At 40.3% G+C, this 14,448-nt stretch overlaps 1 protein-coding gene across 2 annotated transcripts in view; it reads left to right on the top strand.

The window, feature by feature from the left end:
- brwd3 (bromodomain and WD repeat domain containing 3) overlaps positions 1-14,448 on the top strand; it is a 70,195-nt gene that overhangs the window by 24,869 nt on the left and 30,878 nt on the right. For both annotated transcript variants that reach the window (XM_034178729.1, XM_034178727.1), the window contains exons 24-29: positions 1,374-1,481; positions 1,644-1,751; positions 4,048-4,172; positions 4,304-4,386; positions 4,506-4,617; positions 8,071-8,132. In XM_034178729.1, the coding sequence (XP_034034620.1) occupies positions 1,374-1,481; positions 1,644-1,751; positions 4,048-4,172; positions 4,304-4,386; positions 4,506-4,617; positions 8,071-8,132 (598 nt within the window). The remainder of the gene's footprint in view (positions 1-1,373; positions 1,482-1,643; positions 1,752-4,047; positions 4,173-4,303; positions 4,387-4,505; positions 4,618-8,070; positions 8,133-14,448) is intronic.

Genomic DNA, 14,448 nt, shown 5'->3' with positions numbered 1-14,448 from the left:
GACTGAATGCCACACTACTATTATTGTGAACACCCCCTTTTCTACTTTTTTTTACTAATAGCCCAATTTCATAGCCTTAAGAGGGGGCATATCATGAATGCTTGGTCTTGCTGGATTTGTAAGGTTAAAGCTGTATGCTGCGTCAAGCTCAGTGAACGTCACATGACAAGTTTGACAAGTAAAAAGCCAAATTATCACCAAGTAAACAAAATCATAAATTTCACTGGAAGTAATGAGTAAAATATTCAGTTACAATAAGCCAAATGAAACTGAATACATTAGCACTGCTATTAAAACAAAACATGCATTTTAATATTTTGCATTAACCTCCAGGAAACAATTATACACTGAACAAAAATATAAATCCAACACTTTTGTTTTTGCTCTCATTTTTCATGAGCTCTATAGTCTATAGTTCTATAGTCTATACAGCTTTACTAAAGCTGTATAGACTATAGAGTAACATTTTTGAGATAAAGTTATGTATCATATGATGTCATCCTTTCCAAGCATCAAAAATATGTATGTTTGTGCATTAAAATTAGTTAAAATTTACACAGGTGTTCATGTGTTTGACACCATATGCAAGACAATTTTATTAGCTTTCATTTGGTACCACTTTCAATGCTATAGCATTAACCTCTGGGAAGCTACAAAGAAAACAAAGACATAATATCCCGAATTTTGCAGCGTTTTTGAAAAAACTGCATGGCTCTTGAGGCAGGCATAGCCAAGGTCCAAGATCAAAGTAACTGGTATATTTAGTTAATTTAGACCTTGGAGAATGGGAATAGTATCAGTTTGCATAAGTTTGATGAAAAAGGTCTAATTTGAAGAGGTCTAACCATACTGCTTGTCTGAAATTTTAACTCTCTGCACTTAGAGTATGGCATTGCGGTCACCTGGTCATTTTTTCCAAGAAGTTCCAGTGTCAAAATATAAATCTCGGGGTGATTGTGTTTTTGCGGTGGCTGGCCCCAAAGTGCAGAAAAAGTTACATCAAGAGTTACGCACTATTTCTGACCGAGCACTTTTTAAATCAAAGGTCAAGACTTATTTATTTTACACGGCTTTTAATGCCTAGTGGCACTGTGATATGTATTGCTTTTATGTGCCTTTTTAATTCTGTTGTGTGTTTGCTTTTTTTTTTTTTTTCTCATGAATTTTTATTCCTTGATTTAACTGTAAACCACTTTAGACACCTTTTGGTTGCTGTCAAGTGCTATATAAATAAATGTTGATTGATTGAACATTGGTTTTCTAGGTTTTGCTACCTGTTCAACATTACCATGCTTACTTTAGCACAGAAAATTCCAGTGCCTAAGCAGCTTGTTCTAATTGAAACATTGTTTTATCTAATCGCATCTTGATAGAAACCATCATCTTTGGCTGGACTTGATGCAGAAGAATTGCTTACACCGGCATGGATAATGGAGACTGTTCCACACCGCTCTCCTTTTGTTCCGCAAATGGGAGATGAGGTAGGATTGTAATTCTTATCGCAAACTTTAAAATTACAGAAATGTATTCATAGAGGTGTTTTTGCTTTGTGTATGAATATCTCCTTTCAGGGATAAGTGCATCTTTTTGTGTGGAATGTGTTAGTATTTGCTTGTTTTGATCTCATGTCACCTGTTCTCCAGCTCATCTACTTCAAGCAGGGCCATCAAGCTTATGTAAGAGCTGTCCGCAAAGCAAAATCATACAGCATCAACCTCCAGAAACAGCCATGGAACCGACTTGACCTCAGGGTGAGACACATTTTGTTTATTTATATTATAATAGCCAAATGGCTTCTGTGTTGCGTGTATACATGAGTGCATGAGTATGGCTTCAATCACAGAGAAACTGGGGAGAGGTGACATTTGCCGTTTGGTATGCTTATATATTTTGAGTCAAGGATGAATGCTGCAAAAACCGAAAGTGGATAGGACTAATATTTTTGGATATTAGCTAGCAGCAGTGAGCAATGGACATTGTGCTGCAATGCACCATGGGAGTTCGGGGTTTTGGGGTTTTAAATGTTATTGCGGTTCATGTTAGTTTAACAGTGTTGTTAGTGTTATTGCTTTATTGTGTTTTTGTGGTTTACTTGGTTTAGTCAGTTTAGTTAAGTGTCATGTTGCCGTTACCATGAGTGGGAGTAGTGTGTTTGTCTTCTGCCATGTGCAGAATGCAGGAAAGGAAAAAAGCTCTGGCTTGGTTTTTGTTCTTCCATGCAACTCGCCGCAATATATTAAAAGCGAAGTGGCGTGTTTGTGTGTGTGTGTGTTGTGTGTGTGTGTGTGTGTGTGTGTGTGTGTGTGTGTGTGTGTGTGTGTGTGTGTGTGTGTGTGTGTGTGTGTGTGTGTGTGTGTGTGTGTGTGTGTGTAAAACTTCGATCACGGACAAACTGGGAAGACCTGACATTTGCCGTTTGCTATGCTTATGTATTTTGGGTCAAGGATGAAGGCCGCCAAAAACGGACCGTTGATAGGACTAATATTTTTGGAGATACTATGGATAATGGCTAACAACACTGAAAATGGCCGTTGATAATTACATTCTGGATTCACACGCCATTCCAGCAGGGGGTCGGTAAATCATCTATATATTAAAAGCGAAGTGTCGTCTGTGTGCGTGTATGCGTGAGTGATTTCAAATGCCATTTCAAATACAACAAATAAAAATTTCTAAAATTATCTTCCTTAAACTCATACTCAAAGCATATTGTTACTACTTTATATAAATTAATCAAAAATATAAAAGCTAAGATGATGGGTTGTATAAGTAATAGAACACTATACGTGTAAATAATCCTTTTTATTGCCAGTTTTCTTCAGAGAAGTCATGAACATTTCCAAGTGACTGAAGATGTCTTTGACTTTATTTACATCAATTAGAAAGAAGTATAAACAGTATTGCACTCTGTGGTAAATCTGTGTGGAGTAGACAGTTCTGAAAAACTGAGTAACTGTGCAAAAGGAGAAGAGTGAAGAAAACCACCAAGACACCCAGACAACCCAGAAAACATTATAGGCTTCTCTAGCTGTGATTGGAGAAATTGTGCACAGTGCATGTTTTGCATTTTGTATCCACAGTTGTACAGCTTCATGATGAAGTGGTATAGAGGAGGGTTTTCTTTCACCAAAACATCAAATCTAGGCTTGCATCTCAGATGTACCTTTTAACTTTTAGGAGTTCTTTTTAAGAAAAATACTTTCATGGAAATGGAACAGAGGTGGACATTGTGGACTACTACGAGTACCTGGGTGTCCATATAGACAACAAACTGGACTGGGCTGTAGGCACAGATGCTGTGTATAAGAAGGGTCAGAGCCGACTGTACTTCCTCAGGAGGTTCAGTTCTTTCAATGTCTACAGACATATGTTGCATATGTTTTATCACTCGTGGTCTCCAGCATCATCTTCTACACTGTAGTGTGCCTGAACGGGTAGGCTAAAGGCAGCTGACATGAACAGATTCAACAAGCTTATCAGAAGAGCTGGCTGTCCTGGGGTGGAGCTGGAGTCCATTGTGGAGATGTCACAGAGGAATATTGTTAGGAAGCTGCTCAGCATCTTGGACAACACCTCCCATGCCCTGCATGCCACAGTGACGTCCTGCCAGAGTAGCTTCAGCCACAGACTGAGACCACCTGGGTGCACCACAGAATGCCACAGGTGGTCTTTCCTACCTGTGGCAATCAGACTGTATAATTCCTCCCCCTTCTGCAGGATGAATACATAAACAGTTATTCAGTTATGTGCAAATAGCTTCCAGTCATTTTGTATAAATTTGTTATACTTATTGGAAGAAATTTTTTTTTACTGTTTTTGGACTCTGGCAGAATGATTTCCTTTTGGGATAAATACAGTTGATCTAATCTTATCTTAGGTTTTGATCCGTGTACAAACTGAAATAGACCTTCATTGCATTCAAAGTGAAAACTTGTGTTTTGTGTGCATGTGTTTGGGTCTCAGGACCTATGTAGGGCTTAATGTTTCTTCTTTTTTCTTTGTTTATCTGAACCTTTACCATTTGTATATTTCCTGCTGTTCTATCAGGACCAGGAATCTGTGAAGGTGGTTGGAATTAAATATGAAGTTGGACCTCCTACACTGTGCTGCCTAAAACTGGCTTTCTTGGACCCTGTTTCAGGGAAGATGACGAATGAGTCTTTCTCCTTAAAGTAAGCACTCGTGTGTGTGTGTGCGCGCGCGCGCGCACGTACGAGTGCATCCATGTGTGTGCTCTTTTATGATGAATAAATTTGTAATCTCACATTTCTCAGTACATAGTGTTCTGTTTCCGCTCTCTAAGGTATCATGACATGCCAGATGTCATAGATTTTCTGGTACTTCAGCAGTTTTACAATGAGGCTAAAGAGCGCAACTGGCAGCCAGGTCAGTCAATCCTCTGAGTTCTTTTGGGATCATATTTTTTTAACACTCTTTTTAATCAATATTTGACATGAATTAATCACATAATTCTCATTCTTTCCCAACCTTGCTTTCCTCTGCAGGTATGAGGTTCTGCAGCATCATTGATGACGCCTGGTGGTTTGGAACTGTGGAGGCACAGGAGCCTTTGCAGCCAGAGTATCCTGACAGCCTGTTTCAGTGCTATGCAGTAAAGTAAGTCTTTGTGTTAATTAACTGCTTCTTATGCAAGTAGTAATGGTGGCTAAGAAAATGAGTGATGTAGCATCAAATGGACCAATTTAGACTTTGTCAGTGTTGCATTACAATAATTAAAATAATTATTGCTGTTTCAGTCACTCAGCATGGTGATGATGAGTGTGGCAGCGATCACTAAGACATTTTTAGGAAGCAAACTCATTCTAAAAAGTTATTAGAATAAAAAAAAAAATCAATACTTCGAAATGCACTCACTTATAGGCCTGTCACACCTTGACGACAGAGATGGGACAAAGTCACTGTCAAGTCATTCTAAAGTCATCAATCTGCAAGTCCCAAGTCAAGTCTCAAGTCAGCTTGCAAACATTTGATGGTGATTATGACTTGAGACTTGTCGTGGGACTTGCTGATTAATGACTTGAGAGTGACTTGATGGTGACGTCGTCCCACCTCTGCTTGATGATTTAGCCAGCGTATGCCGAAGTATGAAAAATACTCAGAATACATTGGTGTACGTCTAATAAGTTATGGGTAAATTTTGTATAAGGCAAGAGCACACTGCTATATGTCGTAATACGGTGAGTTCATCAAAAAATTTGGGGCATGCACATACGCATGCCAGCGTATTGCTGATATGTCCCGAGTATGCAGGACATAAGTTGTACGTATGTTATGCGATTGTTGACACTCGTTTCTTATAAGTTACTCATAAGTCGAAGTACGTCTATTGATGCTGTCCATTGATTGGCTCAACACCTGAAAGCTGCCATTATGGGAACAGTGACTGTTTCAAATATTAAAACCATTCACACATGGAGTAAATATAAAGTCCTAATATTACCTGTTCGTTTCAGTCAGATTCATCATCACAGCCTGATGAAAACATATCCAGATAAAGCATCCTGATTTTGGAAAACGTCTGAAAGTACTTTAGTTCCTTGTTGTGGTTGAAGAAACGTAGCTTTATAAAAGAGGTCCCTCTGTGTTTTTTCTGCTCCAGTTGCGTTTCTCAGCCTCAACCAGAGAACATTGGCGCTTTATGACACAACAGGAAAATTAACTTATTTTAAAAGATTAAAGAGTGGCTGTGCCTCATTCATTCCCGTCAGCATTTACCACAGACATCAGACGACTCTTCAGCATTCTACACATTGAAAATTAAGCCGTAATCCACAAAGACAAAAATAAAATAAAATTTAAAAAATGTTAAAACTCTCTTTGGCCTTCGTGTGGAGGGGTGAGGCCACACGACAGCGTACACATGCTCAGTAACATGAATGTCAACATCTACATGCTCTGCCTGCCAGGCAAAAGGGTTCTGCCGGCAGTCGAGGCAAGCCAGGCTTAAGCATTCAGACCTGCACCATACCGTGCAGTACTGACCTGGATCGCTCGGTGGAAACGTGGCTGTCGGCGTACGCTGGCTAAATCATCATGGTGTGACAGGGCCCTTGGTAGTGTTTTCATACACATCCATTAACACCAAAGTTGAAGCCAGTATGAAAATTAAAGACTACAATGTTCTGGTAAAGCCGAGCCGTCGATAGTGGTGTATGTCGTTAATCTACTGAGCCAGTATGTCTTGTAGGCAGAGTTGTTGCCTTAATAAGCATGTTAATAGGAATGCAAGCCAGTGTTGTTCCATGCGTCCCTGAGGAAATGACGTCACCCTAAACTGGTGTATTCATGCTGAATGGAGCAGGTGGAGTGGAATTGTTTGAGCAGTGGAATAACATGATTCAGTGAACATAGAACTTTGCATTTTAAGGCCATGTCACGCCTTGATTTAGCCTGCGTATGCCAGCCTTATTAAAAACTCTGGTGCACGATGCCACACGTCTGATAAATTTATGCAGCTGTCACACCTTGACGATTAAACACATATGCCGACAGCCCCGTTTCCACGCAGTGGTTCGGGTCGGTACTGCATGGTCAGAAACGGAGTAATTTCACATTATTTTATTTTTTTATTTTCATTTTTTATCTTGGTAGACCATTTTCATTGTGAACAGAATGCTGATGACTGGACTGGCTGTTGAAAACGCTGCCGTGAATGAATGGAGTGCTGTGCAGAGCGGCTGCTTCCTGATCACCGGATCCGATCAGGTCATCACAGACCTGAATAATGAAACGCTGTGATGATTTAAACTTTTAAAGCACCAGTTGACCGCGATCAGGTGTAATCTGAAGGATGGGATGGGTGCTGTGTGATCTGTCGGTGTGATGATCACTGACAGCAGCGGCGCTTTAAATGTTTAAACAGCGCATTAATCAGGCGTGATCACCCTGATTGATCAGGTCGTCTGATGATCACACCACAGCGACGATTTTAAAAGTTTAAATCATCACAGCACTTCAGTGTGTTCAGAGCGTGACACAGGCATCGTCTGAGAAACGCACCTGGAACAGAAAAACCACTGAGGAACTTGCTTTAAAACGCTGCATTTCCAGCCACGAATTAAAGTATTTTCAGAGGTCATTTTCAAAAATCAGGAGCTTTATGTGGATTCATGTCCATCTGTGATGGTGAATTGGACTGAAATGAACAGATCATAACAGTTGTTCTGCATAAGGACTGCAGGTTTCAGCCAATCAGTGGCCAGCATTGATGGACAGATTTAGACTTATGAGTAAACTGCAAGAAACATCTGCCAACAATCACATAACTTACCTACAACTTATGTCCAGCATGTGCCAGACGTGTGAGTCACACGCTGGCACTCATTGGAAATTTTCAACATGCCCAAAATGTTTTGAGGAGCTCAGCTTATTAGGACGTACATCAGTGAAATTCAGCGCGTTTCAATGTGCTCTTAACTTAAGAAAAACTTACCCTTAACTTATTGGACTTATGCCAGCGTTTTTTAATACGGTTGACATACGCTGGCTAAATCATCAAGGTGTGACAGGGCCTTTAGGCAAACGATAACCTTACAGGCAGTGAACTCATTTTGACACCAACTTACTACCGAAAGTTCTTGCCTAGTTTATCTGTCATCAGAACACAGGAAATGTAATTTTTACATGTGCACTCAGCACCAGCAGTTGTACACAAATATGTATGTGCTTGTGCACGCATTACCTGGAACTGGCATAATGTGGCTAGAATTAAAATCTGTGCATAAAGGCTTGCAGTTTAATCCTCTAATTAGCTAGAATCAGTAACAATGGTTCCATGTAGTCCCAGAGTGAGATATGCAGAGTTTAAATTCAGTAGGAAAAGAAACACTAACTCATGTCGGGATATGAGCCAATGACCAGAGTTTAAATATCTGTATTGGCCAAGGGAAAGTAAGTTCTCATCAGGGCCGCTTGGTGCACTTTCTGTTAATATCATGTTCTCCTTTGCTAACCCTGTCCCACTCTTTATTAAAGTTAAACCAAATAAATGTTTGGACTCCATTACACAGTACAGCTGAATAACATTTTAATGGCTTTTGGTTTTATCAGATGGGACAATGGTGAGCGTGAGAAAATGAGTCCCTGGGACATGGAGCCTATTCCTGAGGAAGGTCAGTAGTACAATATCAGAACTCCACCTGGTAATAAATCCACTAAATAATGTACTGTAATGTTACACAGAATAGTCACCTGTGGGTATAATTTGCAAATCACAAAGTGTTTTACAAGGTTTAAACACACCCCTACATTAGAGACCACATTTACAGGAAATACTGGACAGTAATAGTTTTTGCATTTCTGACATTGCCCTTTATTTTGAGATTAAATAAGACTTTAGGTAAGATCATGGCCTTTCAAAAACTTGCTAATATTTTGATTTTAACTGTGGTTTCTCTCTGGTGGTTTTTATTGTACATTTAATCTGTCCCTGATTTGTAATTGGAACACTGTGTGACTGCAGTTCTAAAGGCAGATCAATATGGAGTACGTCAAAAAGTTCCATATTTTTCTTTCTATCCGAGCCACATCTTGGACCTTTACTGATGTCACTGAGATAAAGCAAATCATTCAGGTCTGAATATTGAATGATTACAGTTTTATAGAAGTAGAACTTTTAGTTTGTCTGAACATTGCTAAATGTATAAAGCAGCCGATTTTGTGTGTGTGTGTGTGTAAAATTTACATACACTGCTTTGGATTTTAATGTTTGCTTCTGTAATGTGATTAGCCAAGATGTTTTGTCACTTTGTGAGGGTTTTTTTTAACCCCCAAAGAACATGTCTCACACCAAGGCCCCTATATTAACAGTGGACACAAAAACGAGTTGCGCTGAGGATGCAAATCTGTTTTTGGTGTGTCAGAGCACATGTAGCTATTTGAGTGTCATGAAATACCACTGGAAAATCAGGTGCTGGGTGCAAAGGAGTTGGTTTTACCATTCTCATTCAGCATGGGTGCGTCATCATCAAAATGTAATATCAACCAATTAGATTGACACCTGTTTTCCCCTTTAACCTGGAATGCACCATGCACACAGCACCATGATCTAGGTCTGTGGTGTCCAAACATCACTTAACCTCACTTTGAACAGATAAGATGAGTTCATCAGTGAAATCACCTGCTGGAGACAGTGGCTGCAAAGAAAACCTGCACCTTCTTGACCCTTTCTGGAATGTCTTTGGACACCACTGGTCAAGAGAAAATGAATCCAAGTGGAATGATTACTGGTGCATTAACAGATTAGTGCCAACCTATCAGAGCACACACAGTGCGTGGCAGCCACCAAAGCACCCTGAGGTGCTCCCCTGTGTTTAATCATGCTTAGTTCAGTGGTTAATTTCAATTCACTTTCATCCTGTAATTTACAGTTTTTAAAGCCACTACGTCGAGTTACCATGTGACGATGAGCTTGTGTTTTCAATCATGAATGCAAAACTTCAATTTGGACCTCAGATGAGATGGAGAAATGCACGCATCAAAAGCTTTAACAATGACTGCATATTAATATTATGACATTTATCCTGTGCGTTACCTGAACATGTAAATTTGTCTGTCTGTGTGTATCAGAGAGGGAGAGACAGGACCCACATAAATATGTGACTTTGTTTTTTGGCCATAATACTCCGTCATACTAAAACACCATTGTGAGTGACTGGTGTCAGTGTGTACCAACAAGCAAAGTATTTTGCTGTTTATACAGTGCTGCACTTTAGAGGTTGTTTTAATGGTTTAAGGCATAAAAGTTTTGTAGTAACATATGATATCGATGCACTACCTCTGCGCCAGTCCACTTTGCATTTTTAGACCAGCCCAAGTCATATTGTGATTTAGTGATGTGTGCAAAAGCCATAAACACGACTACTGCATCCAGTGGAAAATATCAGACATTTGTGCTGCACTGTGCATTACTTTGTGCCAGGTGAATGACAAGGTCTTGGGTGCGTGGATAAAAATTAAATGCACTCATAAATGCACAAAAAATAATTTAATAAATGAAAGAGGTGGCAGCCTGGAGGTTCATGCAGCAGGCAGGAAACTCACAAAAGGAAACTCACAAAGTTATGTGAGCAAGGTCCTCATGATCCCCATGTTGCATCTATTGTGCAGATGACAGCCTTGCGTGGCAGCATGTTGACATCAGTTTGTAATTATGTCATCATCGGAATAGCCAGACAGTTAGGTAAAACGGTTGTGTGGTTTATGGAAAAGCTGCAATGTTTTGCACAGACATTGTTTGATATACAATAAAAAAATCTAGATGCCATGCCAAGCTCTATGTACAGCCGGTAAAATAAGTATTGAACACATCACCATTTTGCTCAATAAAATATTTCTAAAGGTGCTATTGAGATGAAACTTTCACCAGATGTCAGTGACAACCCAAGTAATCCACACATACAAAGAATCAAACCATAGATGTCCATAAATTATGTGTAATGATGTGACATGACACAGGGGAAAAAGTATTGAACATGCTTACTGAATTTTTTTTTTCTTTTATAATTCTTTTTATTCAGAAATGTTGCCAAACAAAATTGCAAAAGAATGTACAATCATTGACATTTCCTCTTTTTTTTTTTTGTTTTTTGTTTTTTACACACATACACAATGAACTCGATGAACTTAACCAACCCTGTATCCCACCCCCACACTTACCTAAAAAAAAAGGACACTGATCCAGATTAATAGACAAGAAATATTTGACACCTGACAACTGTAGAAAATAAAGACATTTTGATAGAAGAAAAATAAATAGATAATACAAGGTCTGTTAGAAAAGTATCTGACCTTTTTATTTTTTTCAAAAACCATGTGGATTTGAATCACGTGTGATTGCATCAGCCAAGCTTGAACTTTCGTGCGCATGCGTGAGCTTTTTCACGCCTGTCGGTTGCGTCATTCGCCTGTGAGCAGGCTTTGTGTGAGTAGTGGTCCACCCCTCTCGTCGGATTTTTATTGCGAATAAATGTCTGAACGATTTGGAGCTTTGCAGCATCAATTTTTTCCAGAAAGTGTGAGAGACCTCCAGGTGGACACCATTCGGAAAATTCTGTTGGCTTCCAGGGACGATTTTATGGGGATTACACAGATTAAGGAGTGCTCCAGCCAGTTTAAAGACCGCCCACAGCTGCTAAGAGCGCGCCGCGCTCCGAGCGCCGATCGACAGGCTGAATCGACCAGATCATTTCCAACGTGAAGGCTTTGTTGATCCGGGGCGTCGTCTGACTTACACAAAAATGGCAGGAGACGTGGACATCAGTACTTTTTCGGCACATTCCACTGTTACACGAGTTTTTTTCATGGAAAGAAAAGCGGACGGATGCGCCACCGTGCCGTTCATGGCGCAGCACAAAACCACCTCCGTGTTGGTCTCACAGGACCGCTTTGAGATGGCTTTCAGATGGCTGTTGGCGGGTTTTCAGTCGTGTGACTAACTGAGAAATTGTGGATGACCCTGGACATGCCCCAACATGTCCTGTGAGGCGTTATCACGGCGTTGCTTTGCGCCATGCGGCACCGCCACGATGCGCGGAATTCCTCTGCTCCTCTTTCCATGACAAAAACTCCTGGAACAGTGGAATGTGCCGTTCATTTCCAAACTGGACGCCGTGTTTTATTTGGGACGTTCTCTGACTAGCACAGGAATTGCAGAAGACGTGGACATCAGCACTTTTTCGGCACATTGAGACAGACGTGCGGAGGAATTCCGCGCGTCGCGGCGGTGCTGCATGGCGCAAAGCAACGCCGTGATGAAGCCTCACAGGACATGTTCTGGCATGTCCAGCTCATCCACAACAACACATGATTCAAATCCATATGGTTTTTGAAAAAAATAAAAAGGTCCGATACTTTTCTATCGTATGTCCAGTGCTGTTATTGTGCAGACATACTGTAGCTTGCAGGAAGAAGACGTCCGCTAAGTTACATTAGGCAGAACTTTGAGTCCTTTCATATATGTCAACACCCGGTTCCAGATGGAGAAGAATTTTTCTAGAGCCTCTGAGTGAGTATTTTTATCTTTTCCAACTGTATAAACTGCATGAGATCACTCAACCACAAAGATACTTTAGACAGGTTTTTGGATTTTCAGTGCAGAAGTATTCTTCTCAGTGCAAGCAGTGTTGTAAAAGCAACTGTATTTTCATGTCCCAGGTGGTATTGTACAATGTCTTCTATCCAAAACACCGAATATGGCAGCAGCCGCACTGGGTTTAAGTACCTTTTGAAAGCATTTTAAAAATAAAGGACCAACAGGGAGCTAACATAGGGCATGACCAAAACATGCGCTAAGTTGGGTGAAGTATTGTGACATCTGTCACAACTAGCAGTTATGTTGGAATATATTTTAGACAATCTTCCTTTGGAAATATGGGCGCGATGCACCACCTTGAACTATATTATATTTAATTTAGCACAGGAGCAGCTATCATTAACTCTTTGTAGGGCACTATTCCACATATTTTCTTCTATGCTCTCTCCCAGTTCATCCTCCCATTCCCCTCTGATTTTTAAAAGGGTTTTGTTCTTAAGAGAAGATATGCAATCAGTAATCCTTGAGATTAGACCTTTTGCATCCAATGAAATGTCTAACATATCGTCTAACCCTGAATGCAAAGGTAAACCTGGAAAATTAGGGTCACTATGTGGGAGGAAATGGCGGACTTGGAAATACCGAAATAGGCTGGATTGCAGACGGTCAAATTTAATTAGCAATTCATCAAACTTAGCAAATAGACAATTGATGTACAAATCTTTAAATCTAAAAATACCTCATCTTTGCCAAAGAACATATTTAGTCTAATCTGGCTGGGGGAAAGAAATGATTGTTACATATAGTACTGATGTGGAGAAAGTTATTGAACCCAAAGTTCTGTCCAAATTGGACCCATATCTTGATTGTATTTTTGACAATTGTATTATTAGTATAAAATTAGAAATGGACGGGGGGAAGACTGGGATGTAACCAGGGCATTAAGGGATGTTGAGATACAGGATGAGGCTTCAAGCGGCACCAGTCTGTGTCAGGAGCACAGAGCCAAAAAAGGATTTTTTTTGAACGTTTGTGGTAGTGGAGGAGATTTGGAAGAGCTAGGCCACGCTGTAATTTGGGCCTCTATAATAGATCTAACCATATTCTGGGCTTCTTGCCACCCCATATAAATGAAATAAAAGCCCCATCAATAGATTTAAAGAAAGATTTTGGAAGATAAAGTGGAATACATTGAAACAAATATAGAAATCTGGGAAGCACATTCATTTTAATACAGTTTAATACAGTTAATTTGTCCTATCAAGGACAAATTAAGTGCTTTCCATTTTTTTTAGATCTAACTTAACTTTCTCAAATAGAGGACAGTAGTTTTCCTGATAAAGGGCTTGCATGTCTCTCATAACATTAATGCCCAAGTATTTAAAAGCCGTTTCTAGACATATGAAAATGGCAAAACGGCATCTTGTATTTGAAGAGCCAGGTCTTTAACAGGGTAGCATTCACTCTTACTAAAGTTCAGCTTGTAACCCGACAAAGTCCCATATCTCTCCAAAATATGGCTAATATGGGGCATGCTCAAAACAGGGTCTGAAACATATATTAATTAAATCATCCACATAAAGAGATACTTTATACCCCCCCCCCCCCCCCCCCCCCCCCCATGAATCCCGTTATTAATGGAGGATGATTTGAGTGCGATGGACCAAGGGCTCAATGACCAAAGCAAACAGTAGTGGACTGATGGGGCATCCCTGATGAGTCCCCCGGGATAAGTGAAAATACTGTGACTGTTTACCATTTGTTATTACAGAAGCCTTGGGTGAGGAATATAGGAGGTTTATCCATGAAATAAGGTTAGGGCCATATCCCAATTTTTTAAGCATGCAAATAATATTCCCACTCAACTCAACTGTCAAAAGCTTCTCTGCATCCAGTGCGATAGCCACCTCAGGTACTACACAGGATGCAGGAGAATTGATAATGTTTAAGAGTTGGCGGATATTTGTAAATGAATGACGTTCTGAAATAAAACCAGTCTGATCCTCAGATATCAATCAATCAATCAACTTTTTTTTTATATAGCGCCAGATCACAACAGACAGTTGCCCCAAGGCGCTCTACACTGTAAGGCAAGGCCATACAATAATTATGAAAAACCCCAACGGTCAAAACGACCCCCTGTGAGCAAGCACTTGGCTACAGTGGGAAGGAAAAACTCCCCTTTAACAGGAAGAAACCTCCAGCAGAACCAGGCTCAGGGAGGGGCAGTCTTCTGCTGAGACTGGTTGGGGCTGAGGGAGAGAACCAGGAAAAAGACATGCTGTGGAGGGGGGCAGAGATCGATCACTAATGATTAAATGCAGAGTGATGCATACAAAGCAAAAAGAGAAAGAAACAGTGCATCATGGGAACCCCCCCACAGTCTACGTCTAAAG

The sequence above is a fragment of the Thalassophryne amazonica genome, chromosome 9, assembly GCF_902500255.1.
Source record: "Thalassophryne amazonica chromosome 9, fThaAma1.1, whole genome shotgun sequence".
In the NCBI taxonomy this organism is placed as follows: Eukaryota; Metazoa; Chordata; class Actinopteri; order Batrachoidiformes; family Batrachoididae; genus Thalassophryne; species Thalassophryne amazonica.
The sequence above is the reverse complement of the archived record's forward strand: the minus strand, read 5'-3'. Positions and strand labels throughout refer to the sequence as shown.